At 40.4% G+C, this 24,904-nt stretch overlaps 1 protein-coding gene across 7 annotated transcripts in view; it reads left to right on the top strand.

Annotated features, from left to right (window-relative positions):
* Positions 1–24,904, top strand: part of TNIK (TRAF2 and NCK interacting kinase) — a 341,628-nt gene that overhangs the window by 212,631 nt on the left and 104,093 nt on the right. For all 7 annotated transcript variants that reach the window (XM_087965315.1, XM_087965313.1, XM_087965318.1 and 4 more), the window contains exons 8-11: positions 9,101–9,155; positions 12,772–12,850; positions 19,805–19,980; positions 24,133–24,199. In XM_087965315.1, coding sequence (XP_087821441.1) covers positions 9,101–9,155; positions 12,772–12,850; positions 19,805–19,980; positions 24,133–24,199 — 377 coding nt within the window. The remainder of the gene's footprint in view (positions 1–9,100; positions 9,156–12,771; positions 12,851–19,804; positions 19,981–24,132; positions 24,200–24,904) is intronic.

Below are 24,904 nucleotides of genomic sequence, written 5' to 3'. Positions count from 1 at the left end.
TCTAAAAAAAATTCTGTGATTTTCCTGCCCTGATTCTGCAGGAGAATTATCCCAGCAATATCTTTGAACTGGAGACCATGGCACAATTACATGGTAGCGCAGATTTCAGATCACAAATCAGCACAGAAGGCAAAGAAAGACCCCAAAGAGGGAAAGGCTTATAGTTGCAGATGGGGTGGGCTTCAAACATTTTAGCAAAGGGTTCTCTGCCCAGTTGCTGGGTGGGTGTGGCCATGGTGGGCGTGGCCTAGTCGGCCTCCTGCCCCATGGCGGGGGAGGTGTTTTTGCCCTCTCCTGGCTCCGGAGGCTTTCTTCGAGCCTCCGGGAGGGTGAAAGCGGCCCTCCCGGGCTGTGGAGGCTCTCTGGAAGCTGGAAACGGGCCTATTTCAGGCCTTCCCAAACTTCCAGGAGGCCCGTTTTTCACCCTCCCCAAGCCTCTGCACGCACCCTGCACTTACCTGCATCCAAAACGGCCCACGTGGGGACTTCTGGGAGGGGCGGGGTGGGATTGGTGGGGCCAGCCAGGAGTGGGATTTGGGGGTTCTCTGAACTGCACAGAATGTTAGCTAGGGGCTCTCCCGAACCCCTGCAAACCCCCAGCAGCCCACCCCTGGTTGCAGAGCTTACTTAATGCTCTTTCTCTGATATTAAAAGATTGTCTAGACATATTTATCTTGAACTAATGCTACTTTGTGGTTTAGGTAAAAGTGGAGGCACACTGGTTCTCCCTCAAATAGGGAGAAAATCCAGATTTAAATCTGCCCCTCATCAATTTCACTGTTGCTCTTTGGGCCGTTTGATATCTTCAGCTTAACTTTACAAGAGCATCACTACAGAGGAACATCAGGCGTGCTAAAAATGTTGTAATTTAACATCTTTCCTTAAATATATGAGGATTGTGGGGCACTCAAAGCTATGTGTTCATGAAACTTTATTTTCTTGAGAAAGATAAAAGGCAAGCGACCTTCTTAACCTTATTGGTTAAGAAAGTTGAAATCCCCTTTGTATGCTCACATAAAAGCAGACAGCAGATCCATTTTCTGAGCAAGAGAAACTTGTCAAAAGACCTTCTGTAGACCTTCTTTTTTGCCATCATTAAATAGATTGCTTGCTGGTTTTTTGTTCTGAATGGAGCTTAAAGAGAAAAATGTTCCATAAGGCAGTCACCAGAAAGATATTGATTTGGGACTTGTCATTGCAGTTAAAATTTTAGCTTTCGGGCCAAATGCTTTTATCAGTGCTGTGGGACTATATTCATTTTTCCTTTTTCTCCCAATGTAGTCATTAACTACAATTAACTACAATAAGTAGGGATAGCAGAGACAGACACATGGAAAACACCAGAAAATTGGGCTGGTTACTTATAGATTGTAAGCCTAAAGTCAGAGCTGAGGACTTCAGGGGTGGTTAACAGAACTGATTATTCTATTAACCTCAATGTAGAACCACAATTGAGCCCAAAATTTCTATTGCTAAGCAAGACAGTTGTTACATGAATTTTCCCCCATTTTTAACCTTTCTTGCCACAGTTGTTAAGTGAATCGTTGCAGCTGATAAGTTAGGAACACGGTTGTTAATTTCTCTCTATTCCATTCTTAGCTGCCATTTTTTTAAATAAAAAGAAAGCAGAGAGATCTCTTGGCAGAGAAAAAGAAAATTTGACAGGTCTGGCATTCCAACATCCAAATTTTAATATATAATGGTAACAATCGTAAAGCAAGAGAACAAATGTGTGTTTCTGTCCCCCCCCCCTCAAATTTGAGACATAGTTTTTGACTCAAATTGGAAAGTTTGATGAGCAAATCTATAATATAAATCTCCATTAATTCTATAATAGCTTCATGACCACATTTTCTCCATCTTTCTGCTTTACAAAAGAAATTTGGGCCTGTAATTTGGAAACAATTCCCAGAAGTGTTTTTTTCACAAATCTGTAATGCCATAGAATGATAATTCCTGGGGTCTATAGAGAAACGGGATAACCAGTTGCTGAGGTCACCAAGAAGGCTGTTCATTTATTAAACTGTTTTTACATAAAGCTGAGATAACAGGTACTCATGCACACAGCTACAAAAAGTCTACATGCATATTTTTATCCTACATACACAAACTTACCTTTATTTACAGACATTTTACAATATTAGTGAAACTATCCCATTAGTAGGTGTTAAATACTGAGCATGGGCGCAAGGAACGGAGACGAGGCAGAGAACTAGTGAACTTCAACTCTTTATTTATGAATAAGAACAGAGCAAAAACCTGGGCAGCAGCAGCTCTTTTATAGAGCTGGCTGCTGACCCGTTAACCAATGGATTGCATTCCCGCGTTTAAATTGTACCCAATGAGAGATGTTAACTAATAGCCAATCAGGCTGCTCCGTAAGGACCAATCCCTGTTCGCTATTCATGGGCCAATCAAAGGTGCAGGCTTACGAGCCTGTTTTTCGTAAGGTTGACAAGTTTTTATTAAATAGTTTTTATTAGTTCATAACACCCCTCCCCCTAGGTTCCGTTTGAGGGTGCGGTAACATACTCACGTAGATATGCAGGTCGCTTTTACCTGCCTGTTTGATTTTCGCTGCTCCACCGGTTTTTGTCTGCAGTCTGGTTCCGTGGAGCGCTTTCAAGGTTTTCTGGTACGGCTTGTTCCGTTTCTGTGCGGGAGGACTCGGCGCGGCTATCGTTGTTGTTATCCCAGTCTCCTAGGCTTACTTCCGGGTCCTGTGGGCTTGCCTCCCTCGTGCTATTTCCCGGTGATGACACCCGCTTCCTGATTCTTCTTCAGGTTGCGCGTTTCTTTGGTTGGGTTGCCTGGTCCCCTTGATTACGTCGTCATCTATTTCTTTCGCTGCCTCCTCAAATCCCCTCCCCCTCAGTTTGCGAATTAGGGAGTCACGGGAGGTGGGTGGCAATCTGGATCGAACCTGATCTATATGGCGTTTCCATGCTCTCCGTCATTAGTCTGTAGGTGGTAGGATCTGGGGCCGGTGGGTTGGGTAATGGTTGCAGGGACCCATAATGGGTCGCCAGAAAAGTTTTTAGCAAACACAAAGTCGCCTACCTTGAATTCGCGGCACTTCCCGCTAGATCCGAAAGGTTTTTCTGGTGAATAAGAAGGATGTGAGACGGTCGAGGTGGGAGCGAAGTCTTCGCCCCATTAGCAGTTCGGCAGGCGTCTTATTCGTGATGCTGTGTGGGGTGATGTGTTGAAGCAGGAGTATTCAGTTGAGCTTGTCGTCGATGTCCCCATAGTCCATTTTATGTAGGTTTTTTTGACGAATGTACCATTCGCTCCGCCCTTCCATTGGCCGCAGGGTGCGCTGGTGAGGTTAGCGCATGGCGGATGCCCGGTCCACTAGGTACTGTTCAAATGCCAGGGCAGTGAACTGGGGCCCGTTATCAGAAACTAAAACGTCTGGTAACCCATGCATTGCGAATAATTTATTCAGTTTGTTAATAACTGACTCCATTGTGGTTGTCTTCATCTTCTGGATTTCTAGCCAGTTTGAATAGGCGTCAACTGTTAATAAAAACGTGTGTCGTTTGGTGGGTCCCGCAAAATCAACGTGGATGCGGGACCACGGACCCCGAGGGTTTCCCCTCGGTTGGCGTCGCTTTAGGTGGGGCGTTGCTAACGTCTTGGCACTTTCGGCACGTGGTTACCCAGGCTGCGATCTGCTTATCGATGCCCGGCCACAACGCGTAGCCGTGCGCGCGCGCCATGCGCACGATGCCCGGATGTCCATCGTGCAATACTTTGTTGTATCGTGCAATAACAGTTTGTTGTAGCCTCTCTGGGATGACGACTCTATCCCCCAGAGAACGCAGGGAGAAAAGTTCTGTCTGCCGATTCTTGAATGGCGCGAAATCATCGTGGAGTTGGTCGGCTGGCAATCCTCGTTCGACCCAGCTGAGAACTCGTGCCAGGACAGGATCCCATTTTGTCTCGATGGCGATGTCTCTCGCTGTTAGTGGTGGCGAGTGCAGCGTTTCGATTTGGAGCGTCGTGAGGGTTGGAGCTGGGTCGTTGACGGTTTCCGGAAGTGGGGAACGGCTTAAAGCGTCAGCGTGGAGAATGGCTTTCCCGGGCCATGTTGCAACAGATAATTGTAGGCAGCTAGGAACTCAGACCAACGAGTCATTCTTGGCGATAAAATATAGGGGGTTGGCTTGTCTCCGCTATAATACCAAGCAATGGTTTGTGATCCGTGATTATAGTAAATGCTCATCCATACACGTATTCGTGAAGCGCTTCACAGCAGATACAACAGCAAGGGCCTCTTTATCGAGTTGGCTATAGTTCCTTTCAGCCCTTGATAATGTTCGTGAGAAAAAGCAATAGGTGCTTCATTTCCGTTTGGTAGTACATAGCTTAAGATTGCTCCCACTCCAAACGGTGAAGCGTCGCATGTAATAGTTAAGGGTAGAGTCTCGTTGTACTGCATCAAAACAGCGTCGGAGGTTAGTAAGTCTTTCACTTGTTGGAAGGCGCGTTCCTCTCGATGTCCCCAGACCCAGGTTGCTCTTTATCGAGAAGTCTGTGTAGGGGCTCCGCTACGGTCGCCTTCTGGGGCAAGAAAATGTTGTAGAAGTTAATGAGCCCCAGGAAGGCTTGGAGGTCTGTTCTATTTTTAGGCGTTGGGGCATTTTTAATCGCTTTTAGTTTGTTATCAGTGGGATGGATTCCTTGACTATCGAGAAGGTATCCCAGGAACTTCACCCTCTCAGTACACAGTTGACATTTATTTTTTTAACCTTCAGGCCGGCGTCTTTAAATTTCCGTAGAACCATTCTGAGACGCTTTTCTAAGATGTCTCTATTAGGGACGGCGATTAAAACATCATCAAAATATGGCACGACCCCTTTGATGCCTTGTAAAAGTCTCTCCATTAAACTTTGAAAAATTCCAGGAGCTACGCTTACTCCGAATTGGAGTCTATTGCACTTAAAAGCGCCTCTATGCGTAACGATAGTTTGTGCTTCAGCAGTTTCACGCTCTACGGGCAACTGTTGGTACGCTTGTGCTAAATCCAATTTAGCGAATATCTTCCCACCACCCAGGGAGTGGAGAAGGTGTTGAACCACCGGCACCGGTAAGCACTCTGCTGAAGTGCGTGGTTCAAAGTGGCCCGATAATCCCCACAAATTCTTAACGATCCATTTGGTTTAATGGGTGTTACAATTGGGGTTTCCCAACGGCCGTGGTCGGTTGGTTCTAAAACGCCCTGGGCTATTAATTTATCGAGCTGCTCGTCGATCTTTGGTTTTAGTGCAAAAGGCACCCGACGAGGCTTAAGGCGGATGGGAGCTACTTCAGGATTGAGGTTAAACGATATTGGGGTCCCTTGTACTTGCCTAGCTCTTCTGAAAAACATCCTGGAATTCTTGGACGAGAGACTCCTCCCAGTCGTTGCTCTCGGCTCGGTGGACGCCGGCTACCTCGATCCCGAGCGGGCGAACCATTGTAGGCCTAATAAGCTAGGCCGGTCACAGTCGGCACGACGGTCAGCGGTAGTGATGCGATACGATTCTTGAAGGAGACTTGGACTTGGCTGGAACCGACGACCGGGATTCTGTTGCCCTGGTAATCCTTGAGTATAATTCTTTGGTGGCTGAGGTCCTGACGACGGATGACCGGGATTAGTTGTTTGAAGGTCTTCCAGGAAACCATCGAGAGAGACAACCCGAGTCGACTTCCATCACGCAAGGTTCGTTCTCGATGGCGACCTTCACTCGGATCTTTCTTGCATCTAAGGATGTGGCGTGGCCGATGGTAATGGTTTGGTGTGCCTCTTCTTGTCTCGTTGAAGTGGCAGGTGCTTTATTTCTGTAGGAGTGGTTGTTCCATTGGTGGTTCTGGCGGTTTCGATTCGCAGGAGGGAATCCTGTAGACTGGCTGCAGTTATTCTCCCTGCGCTTTGGGCTGGACCCTCGCTTGCTTCTACAGACCTTTGCGATGTGGCCTCTTTTTCCACAGGAACGGCAGAGTGCGTCGAGGAATTTGCAATCGGATTGTGAGTGGTTTGCCCCACAACCCGTGCATTGTCGCGGGAATCGTTGGTTTTGTTGGTCTCATTCGGACCGAGTCGGTTGACCTCTTCCTCATCACTTTCTGATGGGGATTCCAGGTCTTCTTGGTGCGCCATTGTTGAGTGCCTCTCGGGCGAGGCGAGGTATCATTCGCAAGTTGACGGAGCGGTGCGTTGGTGTGGCGCATTCGAGCGGCCGACTTCCTGGTTGCTTCTGCTGCGGTAGCGTCTGCGATGGCGTCGGCAAGATCGATGTCCCCTTTGGCCATGATCTTGCTCTGCACCGTCTGGTCATCTAATCCCAGAACTATGCGGTCTCGCAAAGCTTCTTCGAGGTTGGAAAACCCACAGAGGCCACCCAAGTTCCGGAGGTCAGCGATGAAGTCTGCAAGACTTTCGCTTCCGTTGGTCCCTCTGGTAAAATTTGTGCCTACGGACAAGTGTTGGCACTGCGGGTGCATAGTGGGCCCGTAGGAGGGGCGCGAGGGTGTCCCAATCCATCGATTTCACCTCAGCCGGTTTTGCAAGTGATTTTGCCATCTTAAATACGGCAGGCCCGCAATGGGTCAGGAATATTGCTCGCTTTTTCCAGTTGCAGCGTCCTTTAAGTTATTGGTCTCCAGAAACATCTGGAACCGATCCATATACGAGTCCCAGTCTTCATTTGCCGGGTCAAATGGAGCGGGTGGTATAGCACCGCTGGCCATATTGCCGTTGTTGGTGCGCTTTCAGCCACGTGCTCTGTTTGGCGCTCTGTAATGTTCAGTCAGCTCTGTTGTCTCCGCATCCCACCCTCGTCGCCAGTGTTAAATACTGAGCATGGGCGCAAGGAACGGACGAGGCAGAGAACTAGTGAACTTCAACTCTTTATTTATGAATAAGAACAGAGCAAAAACCTGGGCAGCAGCAGCTCTTTTATAGAGCTGGCTGCTGACCCGTTAACCAATGGATTGCGTTCCCGCATTTAAATTGTACCCAATGAGAGATGTTAACTAATAGCCAATCAGGCTGCTCTGTAAGGACCAATTCCTGCTCGTTATTCATGGGCCAATCAAAGGTGCAGGCTTACAAGCCTGCTTTTCTCGTAAGGTTGACAAGTTTTTATTAAATAGTTTTTATTAGTTCATAACAGTAGGGTTTGCAAAGGGCACTCAGGAATGAAGTAAAAAAAGAAAGAAAACAGCAGGCAGGAACTAGTAGAAGAAGCTAAATGAACAAAAAGGAGAAAGGTGGAAAGAGAAGAATCAGCATTAGACAAGAGTGGAAAGGAAAGTATTTCTATAAAGTTGACTCAGGTAATTTAAAGTAAGAATGCAAAATAATAAAACAACTATAATGCTAAAAAAACAGACTGGAACAGACCAAAAATATTAAATAGAAGAAATATTTGTATTCCAAGACAGAGTGTCAACCTTACTAGGCAGACCAGATAGGAAACATGACTAGATGAGCTAATTCTACTTTATTGTAAAGCTATATTAATGGGATCATGGAAGTCTGAAAGTACAAATCTCCCACTGTCTCCTTTACAGCCTGAGAAGCTAGGGAGGGTCTCTTCTAAGCTTCTTGCCCTGGCCACCATCTAGTTGTTATATAGGGCTATATATAGTCTCTTATCTGAGATGACATCTCTTGGCTGTGTCTCCCAAGGACATGCCATCTATGATCTGTAGTGTAGACTTAGACTCACAATTCAGAAGATATTCTTAATGCAATATATACATGGTTCATTAGGTAGAAACCAAAATGCCTATGTCTGTTTTCTAAGGCAGTTTTTCAGTTTTACAAGTGCCTTGAAATCAATTTTCATTGCTTTTACCAAATGTCAGATTTAAGATTTCTTAGTAGTATTTTTGCAGAAATTTGTCTGTTGTGCTTTGAAGAAGGTTGAACTTGATTAAATACTTGTTATTTTCGTGATTAGTTTCTCAAAAACCCATTTTTCTCAAAAGCAGTTTCTTGAAGACCTACAAAGGCCTTTCAATGATTAGCAATCAGAAGTTTTCCATATCTTATTATTCTTGCAATTTCCCATTGAGATAGTTCTTTTTCTTCTCCCAAAGATTACACGTCAGTGACTGAGCTTCAACAAATGTAGTCTTCATTTCCCAATAATAACCATTTCTACAATTCTAGGGACTAATATCCACATATAATGATTCATATAATATAAGAGTTTGGTATGATTGAAGAAACATAAAAGGCAATTGTTTGCAGTAGGAATGAATTTACTAAGAATTGTATGACATATAAGGCAAAAAAAAAAGATTGGAACAAGAATCAAATGTAGACAAATACATGTAGGTTGAATACTATTTGAAAATAAACATCTTGAGATAATAAGTTTTAAATCACAAAACAAATATACAAAGGAAGAGCAAATAGATTGAGAGTATAGATAATACTTAAGAAAGTTTTATTATGATGGAAGAAGTAAGGATGGTTTATAAGGTCAGAAAGATGTAGAAAGATATAGTACTGTAAATAGTATTCGTGAAAACTAGATTTAGTTTAATTTTCTTTCCTTTTAATTTCTGCATCATTTTTTTTTACTTATTATATCTTACTCCATTGTTATACTTTGAATAATAGAGCTCTGTGTGTGCGTGTGCGTGTGTGTGTGTGTGTGTGTGTGTGTGTGTTTGTAAAGCTATAAGTCTGAAAGTTGTCCAAATTAGGAAAGGTAAGATTAAGAGTTTAAAAGTATTTGGAGAAATAAGAAAAACAGGGGTAGTATTTTACTCTTGCAAAATTATTATTTTTTCAAATATTTAGTTCTTATTGACAGAGAATTGCATTGGATTATACAGCTTCAGTGTACTAAAATAGCACAGTATTTTGGTTTGGGTTTCTCTTAATTTATGGGGTGCTCCTCTCTGACATTGGAAAGAAGATAAAATGGGTTTATGAAAGGCCCAAGTGAATTTGAGGAATCAAAAGATCCAGAACTTATTCAGACTATTTTTGAGGAAACTTACAGAACTAAGGTACCCAAAAGTCCTTCCTATATAGTAGTAACTCTCATATGTTGTACATCATTGAAAGTTTTGTACTCTTGGTTATTTCTTTCAGAGTGATTTGTGGTCTTTAGGGATAACAGCCATCGAAATGGCAGAAGGAGCTCCCCGTGAGTATATTTGAATTTTATGTTTTATCATAGTTTGGATTGCTGCGTATTAAAATTCATTATGCAGTGGTAGAAATTCCAATTCGCTGTAATATGCTATGTGTAAATATTCCCTAAGTAAAGATTTGTTGAATAAAGTGATGAATTCAGGAACAAATGTCTGGCTTTTATGTAGACTCAAAGCACACATATAATAGACATGATTGTCATGATATGACTCCTCTCAGAGTTGCTTCAAACCATGGATGGATGGCAAATAAATTTGATAAATAATAATAAGAGACAGGCACTTCCCATGTAACACCCCAACCATCAATACAAAAGACAAAGTAACAACTGTCAATACAAAAGAAAAAGTAAGTCTGGATAGCAGTACCTGGAGACAGCAGAAGAGAAGAAGAAGAACTGGAGAAGATAACAAAATAAATAGAAATAGAATGACTGTGGCAAAGGTTGTACCAATGGGTGAAATCCCCAAATAGCTAGAGCAGCGATGTCAAACTTGATTTCATTGAGGGCTGCATCAGGGTTGTGTTTGACCTCAAGGAACTGAGGTGAGCATGGCCAGGGTGGATGTGACAGCTCAACATCACTTGTGTCAGGGGCGCCTGTGGTGGCCTGAATGCTCTGCCAGCAAAAATAGGCTCCCGAGCTCTGTTTTCAGCTGCGATGGCCTCCTGCAACCCACTGCCAGCAAAAATAGAGCTCAGGAGGGTCGCATGTGGAGCTCAAGAGAGCCGCATGCGGCCCTCCCGAGCTACAATTTCACTGGCAGAGGCACTGCAGGCTGGTCCTTTATTGTTTTCACGATGGCCCCACAGGCCAGATCTAAACACCCCATGGGCTGGATCCAGCCCGCAGGCCTTGAGTTTGACACCTCTGAACTAGAGCACCACTTGAACACTATCAGAATTGACAAATTCACCATCGGTCAATTGCAAAAGGCGGCCTTTACTCAGAACAGCTTACATCCTTTGATCTGTAATATCAAACATCCACATCTGCCTATCCCAGATCCTTGAGAAGGACTCCATAGCTGAATAAGAATGCCAAATCCTGTTTGCACAACTGGCTAACTGAGTGAGAGACCAAAATAATAACAATGGTAATGCAGCTTCCTGCCCCTTTCAACCTTCTGAGAAATGCAATATTTAACTTAATTCTGCAATGATATCTCTGGCACCATCAAACATTCACATCTCCAGTCCCTGGGAAGGATTCAATAGGTGGATAAAAATGCCAGGTCCAGTCTGAACATCTGGCTATCTGTGCAACAAACCATAATACATTGAGTTTTTGGCTAGATTTATTGATAGTCTTATACCAACTGGACCATAATAATAAATATGCACCAGGAGATGAGCTTAATTTCTTTCCATTCTCCTTTCTGTCATATTAAACTTTCCTTTAATTATTAGTTCTATCTCCTATAGTTTGTATACACATGGAGCTATCCATATGGCTGATATAACAAAGCAACTGAAAGAATTACTGAGAAATACTTAGTTAGAATTTTATCCCTGACATGAAATTGTGGATGGCTAGAGACATGACATTTAAATCAATGTTAACTTTGCATAACAAGAATTTAATAATAAAAATGACATTAAAAGTAGAAAACATAAATGCTGCATCTGTTAAAACATTTCCATTATCAAAAATTAAAATTCAACTCTAGTTGAATCTTGAGAACAGAAGACCACGGGGAATGAAAGAGAGGATAGTCCTCTTCAAGTATCTAATGGAGTGTCAACATTGAAGAAGGTTGTGGTTTTCTGTTGTCTTGGAGGGTAGCATACAGAATAATGGACTTATGTCAGATTCCAGCTGAATGTTAATAAAAAGCTTCTAACAGAGCAGTTTGAAAGTGGTTACCTAGGGAATTACTGGAATCATAAACTTGGCAGCCAGCTGTTGGGGATGCTTAAATTCCTGTACTGAGCAGGGAATTGGATTCAGTGACCTAAATAACCCTTTTCAACTTCATGATTCTAAGCAGAGCTTCTCTTTAACTATAGAGAAAAACCAACAGCAGTGGCATCTGACTAGGGGAAGAATTACCTACCTTAGAAAGTATTAAGACACAAATTGATAGGTTGGCTTCCCATAGCACCCTAAGCTATAATTAAAGCATTCTTTGTTGAATAAACCACAATAGGCAGGGATCACCCAACACACTGAGACTTTGTGGGTCAGAAAACCTCAGATGCCAGATGTATACAATGTGCTAAGCGATAAACAAGCAAAGCATTTTGATTGTTTGTTTACAAAATTTATATGACCGCCCAACTTGTATGAGCATGATTCTAGGTGGTGTACATTAATAAAGTCAAACAAAAACTGAAATTAAAGCCAGCGATGTCAACAAAAATGCCCAAAATTGACAATTCCTACTACATACAGGTTTATCAACATACATTTCTCAAAGACAAAGGCTCTTCTATTCTACCCAAAACCCAAGCTTTTAAAATCTTCCTAAAAAGTAATAGATTCGGGGCCAATTGAAATTCATGGGGGAGGGGAAGATGGAGGAGAGATGGATGTACTCCCTCCAGCTTGAAACTGTCATAGGTGCAACCAATGTTGTTTTGGCTGGAACCCAGATTAAAAGGATTCCAGATAATCCATTTCCTCTGGCCCTTTCGAGCAGATGATCACTTACTCAATAACCTTCCCTAAAAAGGGACAGTTGGAGACAGGATGAAAATTGTGCAGCTTTGTTGGATCCTGCAATAACTTCTTAAAGAGGGGGAGGATCACCACATCCTTAAGAGCCAGTGGAACTATCTACTCCTTTGAAGATGTATTTACCACAGTGTGAATCCAACCATGGAAACCTTCCCCTGAGGTTCTAAACAACTAGGAAGAACATGAATCTGAAGTACAAGTGGTCACACCGATCGCCTGAAGGACCTTGTCCACTTCCTTAGAACTAACATGTTCAAACTCATCTAAGGTAACCAAGTTACAACCGTGTCTCAATCAGCGCCATTGGAATTGCATAGGCAGATTCCAACTTCCAGGAAACCTGAATGATTTCTCTGACTTTTCCAGCTTCTCCTTATCCAGGGGTGACCAGATTGTCCTGAGGAAAGCATTAGGGGGCATTCAGTGGACTCAGTAAAAGCAGTTAAATTGTTATATTTTACCTCTTGTACTGTCACAAGTTAGTCCTTAAGAAGGACACATACCTGTACTCAGAAGCATTATTCATCTTTTTTCAGTGGCTTTCTAGACATCCTTCTGCTGCTTTATCATTCAGAGATCCTCTGAAAAATGGGAAGACCACTAGACTCCACAAACAGAGAGAGTCCATATAGAAGCAATCTGATCAAAGCCCTTTTTTCATTCCAAACAACAAATAAGCTATGATTAAGGCCTCGGTCAAACTATGCATCAGAGCCTCAGAGATAACCTCACTTATCTTATGACCAAGTAGGATCTGTAAACCTAGTCACTAAATTTATCTTCCTACATCACATGAGAATTTTATCCTAGAATTCAATGTCTTTACGAGAATGTTCTCTTTTTGCCCTTACACGACAATATGTTTCATGCCTTTCTCTCTCTCTCTCTCTTTCTCTCTCTCTCTCTCTCTCTCTCTTTGGTTTTTCAGCCCTTTGTGATATGCATCCTATGAGAGCCTTGTTTCTCATTCCCCGAAACCCAGCCCCCAGGCTGAAATCAAAGAAGTGGTGAGTGTATATTTTTCTACTCTCCCTATGTGCGTGCTGCAAGAAGCTATTATACTTTACTTCCTCTTTATCAACTGCAGCAATGAAATGCTTCTTGTTCAGTCTGGGACAATGTGGGTGTATCTACAAGAATTTGAATATCTTGTGTGAGTCTAAACTTTTCCATATTGACAATCCAAACAATTGTCATAGATTTCTGAGCACTGATAGGTTTATCAGGCAAAAGGCAGGTCCAAATTTTGGTCCAGTGGTTAAGGCACCAGACTAGAAGTTAGGCTATTGTGAATTCTAGTCTTGACTTAGGCATGAAAGCCAGCTGGATGACCTTAAGCTGGACATTCTCTTTCAGCCCAACTCACCTCATAGGGTTGTTGTTGTGGGGAAATATAGGAAGAGGAGGAAGAGGTAATATGCTTGCTGCCTTGAGTTATTTATAAAAATTAATAAAGGCAGGATAATTAATCAATCAATGTGGTCCTAATCCATATCCACCCTTTGCTTGGTGACTGCCAGTTCATCAATAAAATCCATATCTTTTCATTACCTATTGAGGCCTGCTGTGCTTCTTCACTTTGACACTAAAGAAAAATAGACTCTTAGTCATATGTTTACATACATATATTAATTAGGGGTTATAAATCTCTCAAGGTACTCTTGAATGTGTGATTCAATCTGAGTTTGCAATTCAAATCAAATTGATTAGTTTCAGTGCAAAGTTTTGATTGGACAAAAATGTATTTTTGTACTCGTGGAGTCCACTAAATCTTCAAATAGTTTTGAAAGCAACTGATTCTATTTGACATATCATCTTATTTTGGCAATTTGATTCAAAGAGAGTTGTTTGATCAAATTACTTTATAATGAAATCTTCAAACTGAAGTTTTGCATGGCTCTAATTTTGATCATGTTCTGAATCTCACTAGATATAGAACCTGTTTAGATTTCTGCTCCTTGTTGCCATGGGGGAGCTACATGGTACTATTTTAAAAAGTCATTTTAGAGTTGGGTGATGCCTACATGGAATTAAATACGTAAGTCAGAAAGCAGATGGCATCATTTTTATATGTATTGCATCTCTGACATACATTAAAAACGAAACTTCTATTGCACTTTCATTGCTGCCATCTTGACTTTTTAAACCACTTTGCAGCCACCTTCTTGTTAGCCTTCCACATTTAATTTTCAAGCTTTCATGATAGAGAAGAAAGCAACATTTAACAATTGTAGTTTGTTTGGAGAACCTGTTGTAAAGTCCAGAAGTGGTCTTAATAGCAGCATTCCAATATCTCAGGGGCTGCCGCAGAGAATAGGGGATCAACTATTCTCCAAAGCACCTGAAGGCAGGACAAGAAGCAATGGATGGAAAATACTCTAGGAGAGAACCAACCTAGAACTAAGGAGAAATTTCCTGAGAGAACAATTAATCGGTGGAACAACTTTCCTCCAGACATTGTGGGTGCTCCAACACTGGAAGTTTTGAACAAGAGATTGGACAACCTTAAATAGTCTTAAATAGTATAGGGTTTCCTGCCTGAACAGGAGATTGGAGTAGAAGCACTCCAGAGGGTTAATGTCATTGCCCAGAAGATCATTGGTTGTCCTCTCCTCTCTTTGGAAGAGCTTTATAGCTCCCGCGGCCTTAAGAAAGTTATTTCAAAGATCTATCTCATCCTGGGCACCCTTTTCTTTTGAACTATTACCATGTGGCAGATGATACAGGATAATAAAAACAAGGTCAAATAGACTGAGAAACAGCTTCTATCCCAGGACAGTAACTCTACTGAATTCTACTGTATAGTGCAATATTAATGCAATATCAGGGGTTTTCCATTCAATGTATAGACTGTGAAGGATGTGTGCTTGAGTTTATTTTCATAATCACAATGTACACTGAAGATGGTACTTAATTTCATTGTACGAGGTACAATGACAATAAAGTAAACTAACTACACTAAGACCTCGAAAGTCCTTTCAATTCAGTTTCTCTGTTAGCACCAAAGGACTCTACAGTTGGAGCCCTGTATATTTTCTTCTATTGAATATCTCAGTTTAGCCGAAAATATTTCACACTATTTTATGCAAGAAAAGAAAAACTTTGCATTTAGACATAACTTTTCCAAAAACCATTGGATACTTGAGAAAGATACTGATGACTTATCACTCTGAATTACTGATGAACATGATGTAGTAGTGACAGAAGGCCTGCTGCAGTGACCCTGTGTAACTCCTGCTGCTAGCAGAAATAGAAAAAACAAGGGAGATAATCTGGCTATGCAAAGTAGTCTGTCCACAAGCTGGACAGCTGGGAATGCCAGATAAACACAGCTCTATATCTTCGATAATCCATCTCTCCTACTTTGCTAGTAGGTCAGGAATGCTATTGTTTATTGTAAGCCACCCAGTGTCTTGTATTTGAGATGGACAACTATTTAAAGCCAAACAAATTGGCTTTAAACAAATCTGGGTAAACAGATTTACCCAAGAAGAAGATAAGAAGGGAGGGCCAAGTTGGGGATGAAGTAAAAGTTGAAATTAAAATCCACACACAGTTTTGGTACAGAAGGTGCAGCCTGTTTATTAATCATGTTCTTTTGAAAATACTGACATAAACAGGTTTTGTGGTTCGGAGAAAATTCTTGCAGCATGGCGAATTCGACTTATGGAAAACACCTATCTGAATTTTCTTTTACATTTTTTTTCCTATTTCCTCTAACAAAGTTCCCCTGACATTTTTCTACTCCTGAAAATTGTTATCACGTGGCTTCCTGAATTTGGTAACGAAGGAATTGGATACAGTGCAGTTATTTCATTCGGTAATATGTGGGAGAAGGTATCACAGGTCCCCTGTGCTTGTAATTTAAAAGTTATCTATGTGCTATAAAAGTGGAAACATGCTGTATTTGTAAGATAAAATTGCAAAAAGGATTTGGCTAATGTTGAATATATATCCTGCTTGCAAGTACAGTTGCCTGCATTCCCAGTCAGCTGCATTCCTGGGAGTTGTAAATCCCAATCCATCAGGAAGAGATCAGAAAGATTGGTGCAGGAACATCTTGTCAACATTAATTCAAATTCAATTTATTTCCATGCATACACACACACTCACACACTCACACACACACACACACACACACCACACACACACACACACAAAACTATCTCAGCCAATTTGATAATTGATGGTAATTCTGTCTGAACTACAGTTGCAACAGTGCCCAATGTTCACTGAGAAGGGATCCTGTGGTGGGTTGAGGATTAGTAGATAATGTCCTGCACTGAACAGGAGTTGGATTTAACAGCCTGTGAAAGCAACATGGCACATGGAGGAAATTCATAGCTGCAGCCTCTCACAAAGTTCCTTGCAGTAACAGATAGTCCTCGACTTACAACCACAATTGAGCCCAATATTTCTGTTGCTAAGTGAAACATTTGTTCAGTGAATTTTGTCCCAGTTATTAAGTGAATCATTGCAGTTATTAAATTGGTAGTACAGTTGTTAAATGAATCTGGCTTCCCCATTGACTTTGCAAAAGCCCCTCCTAGTGGTTGAAAAGAAATACAATTCGGGCAGACAGCTGCTGCCCGGGGTAACAAATGCCCTCCAAGTATACTGAATTTCAGATCCCATAAATCTCAGCTAGCATTCCTTTGGCCTTATTAGGTAGCTCGCTGCTTTTGGGATAACACTTGGAAGTAGAGGAAATGGGATAAATCAAAGCACTATCATCTGAAAAAGAAGATCAAATTGGTTTTAACAAATTATACAAGTAGTTCTTGACTTACAACCCCAATTAAGCCCAAAATTTCTGCTGCTAAGCAAAACAGTTAAGTGAATGTTGCCCTGTTTAAAGACCTTTACTGCCACAGTTGCTAAGTGGATCACTGCAGTTATTAAATTGGTAATACAGTTGTTAAATGAATCTGGCTTCCCCATTGACTTTGCCTGTAAGGAGGTAGCAAAAGGGGATCAAATGACCCCCCGGGGACTATGAAACCGTCATAAATATGAGTCGGTTGCCAAGTGAATTTTGATCATGTAACCATGGGGAGGCTGCAATGGTCATAAGTGTGAAAAATGGTCATAGGTCACTTTATTCAGTGCCGTTGTAACTTTGAACAGTTGCTAAACGAACTGTTGTAAGTCGAAGATTACCTGTACTTGTAATTTTTTACAACACCCCTTCTCAAAGATAAATGCATTTACCACGAGAAGACGTTTTGCTAGAAGTAAATGTACTTACTTCTTAGCATTCTTACTCCAAAGCCTTCTTAGCATTCTTATTCCAAAGCCTGGTTCACACCCTTTATTAATGGTGTTATTTACCTACACACCCTTGTAATTATGCTTAGAGGAAGTATCTGCTCCAGAGTGATACACTAAGTCTTGTTGATAAGCAGCATTCTTTGCTAACTTGATGGCTTAAAATACCAGACACTCTTTTTCTCTCAGTGGATAGTACATTCAGATTTTTATTTGAGCCTGTGGATTATCGTTTGATGACAGCTGCTACGCAAAAGCAGATTGGTGTCAGGAATTCCATTCTTTTGTTTTTGCATTCAGAAATGTATCCATTACATATAGTCAACCATTATAAAAGTTGAAGCTGTTTATCATATGGAGTATATGTAAGAATCGTTTAAAAGATAATCCAGCAGCAACTGGGTCTCTTAGGGGTCAGCTGCCACAGAGCTGCAGTCATCCAATGTCCGTCTCTGTTCAACATGGAGAAGCCATTTCTTCCCAAGCTATTGATACTCACGAAAGCCTCTTGTAAAAAGTGAGGATTAAAACGCATTCAGCATCCTGGGCTTGCTTTTTTAAGGGTCTGCAGAGTTTGCACAAAACGTTTGCTTTATCCAAAGCAATGGGGTAAGCGATCTGATGCCTCTTGAGCTGTTTTTTGATTGGCAAGGTTGAACTCGATTAAATTATTTTGGTCTCCTGAAAATATATTCCCCTGTGTTTGAACAGGTTTTAGCAGCTAGGGCTGTATGGCAACAGGCACAGGAGAATCCATTTTTGCACTTTTTCCTTTGTTTTTCAAACAGTCTCTCCAAATAGTCTGAAATTTAGGTTTGAGGTTTTTGTTACATATCAGTGAGACACAGTGTAAGATCTATGAATAAAAAAAAATGCCTTCAGTATATGGTATGCATGTTCTTGCCTCACAATCAGGAAGCTGTGAGTTCAATTCTAGGTAGAGGCAGATATTTCTCTCTTTGGGCACAATGAGATTATATCTGCTGAACAAAACTTCGCATTAGTGACAGGAAGGGCATCTGGCCATTAAACACTCTGCTAGCTCCATTCAGTTGCCCAAACTCCACCAAACAAGGGATTATGGGGTTGTTAAAAGAAAACGATGATGATGAACTTCAAAGAAGACTACAAAAACTGGGGGAGAGTCATAGCAAACTAGCTTAGATAATACTGAGTTATAATGTTGAGTTTTACTGGAACTATCTTGTTCTTTTGTTAGCCAACTGAGTAACAAAAGAACAAGATAGTTCTGGTAAAACGCATATTATTAATTATTTCAGAACACTAGTAATTAGTGGTATGCAAAATAATTCATATTTAAACCATTTTTTTAAAATGCAATGTGATTAAGCAAGGTAACTTCTGCTACTGTTTAAAATTATCTTAAATCGTGATGTTCAGTAGAAAACAGAAAAAAGTTCTTTAGAGATCATCTGAATATTTATTTCCTGTTTCACAAAATGTAGGAAATTACCTGGCACTGTCAATGGTATCCAAATAGGGGATAAAACATTGGAAAATGAACAAAGCCACAATTTATAAATTTTTACGATTGAATTTTTACAAGGCTCTTGGAGATAAGCCAAACCTAAATTGAATATATTGTTTGTAGATTGAAGTGGAATTCATCATTAGAAAATATGATGGCAAAGCATTATACTCACCTATCTTTCCAGTTCATTGACAATTTCAGCAGAAAATATTGTTGCCCTGTTTTTCCATTTACACATATTCATGCATGCATCCAAGCAAGGCAGCAACTTTCTAGAGCATTGTCTCTTTGATTTCTATTGAAACACATGGGATATTTTTAGACTTCCTGCATTAGTAGCAGCTGAATTTGCTAATTGTTTCTGTCATTGGTATTATCTCTAATTGTCCATTTATAAATAAAATATATAAAAATATTAATTCCTTGCTCTTTTATCCTTCTTACTCCCTTTCATTCTATTGGAGTTACAGAATGATCCTGTATATAATTACAAAAGTTTATTGAATTTGATGGGTCTTCCTCAAGGCAGTAAGAAAAGTCCAAAAAGTCTTGAAAAATAAAATAATTTACCCCAGGTTCTTCAGCAGGATATCAAAAATATAATTCTAAGAACCCACTTAATTCTCAGCTAATTTGATAAAAGATTGGAGGGTTCACCAACTTGCTGACCTAACTGTCAACATTCCAAGTAATACACCTATTGAAAGCAGAACTCTGAGGCTGGTAAATTCTTCAAATAACAATTTATTGGATATATCACATTGGCATAACTGGTGAAAACTGATTCTGAAAGTCCCCACGGTTTTCACCTAACTAAAAAAGAAAGTTTTCCCCTTTCCCTGAGTCATCAATCACATGGTCCAATAGAAGTGCTGGCCAGTTACTTGGTTGCTTTGCTCCTCATCTCCCAGCTACCTGTTGGAATGACCTTGAGTCCCACAGGAAAACCTTTTGTTTTGACTGCAAAACCCCAGTTAACTATTCCCCTCTCTCTCCCATCTAGTGGCAACTCTGAAGCCTCAAAGATGGCCTCAGCCAGGTTCGCGTCAGGATTGACACTAACATGTTCACAGAATATATGGTGGTCTTATAGGGACAATCCTTTTAATATTCTCCAAGACTGGCAAAACCCTGACTCATAAATACCGTTATTAACCTAACCTTTTCCTGCACATCTATCCCCAATTCTCTGATTTGATAGGTCCAAAAAATTCCAGTCCTTCATTGAAAGCTGTCTGGTGAAAAACCATGGCCAGAGGCCAAGCACTGAACAGCTGATGAAGCACCCATTTATTCGAGATCAGCCAAATGAAAGGCAAGTTCGCATCCAGCTCAAAGACCACATTGACAGGACTAAGAAAAAACGAGGCGAGAAAGGTAAGATAAAATATTGTTCTAAGTGGCCAGTGGTGACAAAAATTGCATTGGTTCAGGGATATAAGAACCTAAAAGGGTTCGCATTGTGGTAAACAACCATATTTTCACATTTCTCTGTGGGAGAAGAGAGCAAAGCAATAAAATAAAATAAAAAACCTTTGCCTCAGTATTTTGGGTGCTTAGTAACCTTTTGTATTCTTCGTATTCTTTAGGAAGTAGAGCGTGTAACTCTTAACCAATTTTAGAGTGGGATGAAAACAGGAAAAGGGAGTGCTGCATATGACTGGGAAACTGATGGAGAAAACCTGGATATAAATATCACAAATCAATAAATAAAATAGACTCAATAGTTAGTTAGAGACTAGGTAATTCTTGTTTGGCTTGCATTTAAATTAAAACAGTAAGATGTGTGTTTGACATTGATCTATTTATTTTTAGAACAGAGGGATAAATTTCCATTTCATGTTCTGTTTTGTTAGAAAGAATGGAATATTTTAGAGAAATGATAAACCAACTTTATTATACTGCCTTGGGGTGTATCTAAGGATTCATAGAAATTGATTGAGACAGAATTTTTTTCCTAGTTCATTTAAACTATTGATGAAACACAGTGAAAAACAGCTTCACTTTTATAGCCTCAAGCTTTGTACATAAAATTGATAGCCACCTAATTGCTCTGAATACTATTGCAAAAGTGTATTCTTCCCTTCAGATAAAACAGTGTGTCAGAAGTAGAAATGAGATCATATTTTTTCCCTGCACTCTAGTTTTCAACTCTAGTTATCTCTGATAGCATGACAGACTGAGTTCTAAGTCCCACCTTAGCCACAAAGCCAGATGGGTCACCAGGGGGTCAATCATTCTCTGTCAGCCCTGGGAATGATGCAATGGCAAACCACAACTGAAAAACCTTGCCAGAATGCATGGATGTTTCCAGCCAGTTACCAGGAATCAACATTGACCTGAAGACACGCACGTGTGCATGCAGAAGCATACACACATACACACACAGTTCACAGGTATTAGTGATGATGATGTTTTGCCTTCTCTCTTGTTAGGTTCATTCACCTTGATCTAATATAATGATCATTTGCCCTATCGAGAGATCTTTGTAATGAGCAGATATGCTCCAAATCCAGAATCCTTCACAAATAGAATGGAATGGAATAGAATAGAATAGAATATAGAACAGAATAGAATAGAATAGAATAGAATAGAATAGAATAGAATAGAATAGAATAGAATAGAATAGAATAGAATAGAATAGAATAGAATAGAATAGAATAGAATTCTTTATCAGCCGAGTCTGATTGGACACACAAGGAATTTGTCTTCGATGCATAAGCTCTCAGTGTACATGATATAATGATATGTGATAAATGATATAAGTGATAAATCATGATCATAGTAATCATAAATACATTCATCATGAATCATAAGATACAACCCTTAGTGGTAATTATAGGATACTAAATAATCAACATAAATCATACTAGGAACTAATAAACAATATAAATTGTAAAGATACAAGCAACAAAGTTATAGTCATAAGTAGCAAAGGAAATAGGTAATAGGAAGGATGAGAAGAATAATAGTAATATAGTCTTAGTAAATAGTTTGACAGTGTTGTAGGAATTAGTCGTTGAGCAGAGTAATGGCATGTACTTTTTAGCACTTTTTTTAGCACTCTTCCCCCATTTTCTCTCTCACACAAATTTATAATATTTGGACCACTTACAAATTAAAAAGCTTTCAGGCAAGCAGCACCTGCCTAATCCATTTTAGTATGACTATCCACTTTGTATCTGGATTGAAATCATCAGCCCACTGGAATTGCCTATTTCCCTTTAACTCTTTGTAGGCAGATTACAGATTACAAATAATCAGAGTTGGAAGGGATCTTGTAGGCCATCTAGTCCAACCCCCCATCCAAGCGGAAGACCCTACACCATTTCTGACAAATGGCAGTCCAATCTCTTCTTGAAAGTCTCAAGTAATGGGAGGCTCCCACAACTTCTGAGGGCAAGCTGTTCCATTAGTTGATTGTTCTCACTGTCAGAAAGTTCTCCTTATTTCCAGGTTAAATCTCTCCTTGTTCAGTTTCTGTCCATTATTCCTTGTCTGGCCTACAGGCACTTTAGAAAATAGCTTGACCCCTTCCTCTCTGTGGCAGCCCCTCAGATATTGGAGGACTGCTATCATGTCTCCCCTGGTCCTTCTCTTCACTAGACTAGCCATGCCCAGTTCCTGTAACCATTCTTCGTATGTTTTAGTCTCCGGTCCCCTAATCATCCTGGTTGCTCTTCTCTGTATTTTTTCTATAGTCTCAACATCTTTTTTATAGTGTGGTGACCAACACTGGATGCAGTACTCTAGGTGTGGTCTTACTAAGGCTTTAAAGAGTGGTATTACTTGATCTCGATTGTATCCCTCTGTTAATGCAATTTAGGATTGCATTAGCTTTTTGGGCTGCTGCTGCACATTGCTGGCTCATATTTAGCTGGTTGTCCACTAAGACTCCAAGATCCCTGTCACAGTTACTGCTATTGAACCTTGTTTCACCCAGTCTATAGGCACCAATTACCACCTCTATTCTCTAGCTTCTCCTTCCCACAGTGGTCTTTGCAGATGTTTTTAAAATCCACCTCTAATGCTAGATAGATACTAATGCTAGACCATCTGCCTACCTACCTTTTCTAGGAAAATTTAATCCTATAAGGTTACTCTTAGTTCCCATAAGCAAAGCAAGTAGAAAGTATTTTATTTGCATGTATGAAAAGCCAGTAAGAAGATATGTTTGACTTATAGGCTCATCACTTATTTTATAATTTTAATGCTATAATCCTTTAGACATTTCAAAAAAAGTAGGATTGCTGTCATTTAAACAAATCTATAATATGACAGATTGTTAATAGAACACATTTTCTTAGTGAATGCATTTCTGGTTTACTAACATCACTAACTAAAAAATACTTGCAATTAACACATTGTAATCTCCATTCTTGTAAAAGCAGTATATAAAAGTGTCAGGAGATCATCCATTTCCTTCCTCCTCTATTATCTGACACAAATCATGCCCCCTTTGAATTGTATCAAGCAGATGTTAAGTGGTGTTAAACATCTTTTGTCATGAAAATGGAAGATTATATCCCAGGCATGACAAATAATTGGATGAACACAAACTTTTATTGTTTGGCAACAGTGGTTTCTACATTTGAAAGGAGGAAATACAGAATGAAAAATATATTAATCCTGAATGTTATTCAGTGGCCAGAAGTTTCAGCATAACAATATAAAGATAGAAAATGGCTTGTTCTGCTATAAACTCTCACTAATCTATTTCACTTGCTTCTTCTAACACATTTTCAAGGGAAAGTATTTTCTAACCACACAGATTATCCTAATTTCCAGTTGTTCTCAATACAGGTAGTCCTTGATTTATGATTAAAATTAAAGCCAGAACTTTTATTGCTAAGCGAGACAGTTCTTATGTGATGCACTCCCGAATTATGACCTCTTTTGCCATGGTCTTTAAGTGAATCACCATGGTTAATGGAAGCAGATTGGCATTAAGCAAACCCGGCATCCCTTATTGACTTTGCTTTTCAGAAACAAACAAAGAAGGTTGCAGGTGGCAATCATGTGACCCTGGGAAGTGTCAACCATCATAAATCAATGCCAATTGCCAAGGGCCAAAATTTAACCATGGGACCAGAAGGATGCTTCAGTGATGTAAATGTGAGGAACCGTTGTAAGTCACTTTTTTCAGTGCCATCATAACTTCAAACAAATGGTTGTGGATCCATATACTTACAACAACCGATGATACCTATAGTTCCCATGTTGGCTTGAAAATTCAAGGAATGGAAGTTGACACAATAGGAAGGCACCTGAAGTTGGTAGACCTAATGCAATAGAAGGCCCTGTTTGAAGAAACACCCTACTGTGCACTCAAACTCTCTCTACCTTCCTTTTTCTCTATTTCATTCATTCTTTCAGATGGTTGATGAATTTCAAGCTGAGACAAATCTATCCTGAAATAATTTGTAATGAAAAGAAAGTTTTCTTTCTCCAGCCAAACTTCAGCAGCCTTTAAAAAAAGAGAGAGAGGTGGTTTTCGAAGAGTGCATTAACCCTTAATTATATTCCTAGATGAGACAGAATATGAGTACAGTGGAAGTGAAGAGGAAGAGGAAGAAAATGACTCCGGAGAACCCAGGTAATGTACATTTGTCCCTGTTCTGGCTCTGCTCTCATTTTTGGGTGCATCCAATAGGGTTGCAATAGATGGGACATAAATACACAGCAAAAAAAATTTCCTTCATGGCAGTAATGGAGTCCACAAGTCAAAAAAGCTGCCAAAGTTGAGAAACACTGTCCCAGGGAATACTTGATCAGTCTGGGTATGATTTCCAGGAAAAACCTAGGGATGAATATTTTTGCTAACTCCTTCTCTAAAGCTTGCATGGGAGGAGAGCTTGTTTCAGGGTGGAAAAACTCTCAGAGTATAGAAATATTGTGTGTGTGTGTGTGTGTGTGTGTGAGTGAGGGAGAGAGAGAGAGGGAGGGAGAGGGAGAGGGAGAGGGAGAGAGAGAGAGAGAGAGAGAGAGAGAGAGAGAGAGAGAGAATGAAACTATGTCCTCCCACATATGTGAAATTTGTACATGTTGGAATCAAGCGCTTTGTCCAATAGAATTTTGAGTCCATAAAAAGCTTTTGTCAATTGTCTCCATTGTATTTCTGCACTGGGCATCAACTAGTCACAAAAGCTGACACAATGAAATAAAACTTCAGCTGAGCTGTAATTACGGGCAGAGACTTTGTGTTCTTACAATTGTAAATTGTATGAAAATAAATGAGGAAATGCTAGTCTCTGTGGCCTCTTCTCTTCTTCTTTCTCTACTATCTCACGCCTGCTTTTGT

This window comes from Notechis scutatus, chromosome 4, assembly GCF_049901735.1.
Source record: "Notechis scutatus isolate UNSWTSFEM ecotype Mainland chromosome 4, rNotScu1.2, whole genome shotgun sequence".
NCBI lineage: Eukaryota > Metazoa > Chordata > Lepidosauria > Squamata > Elapidae > Notechis > Notechis scutatus.
This window is presented reverse-complemented; position numbering and strand designations above follow the sequence as displayed.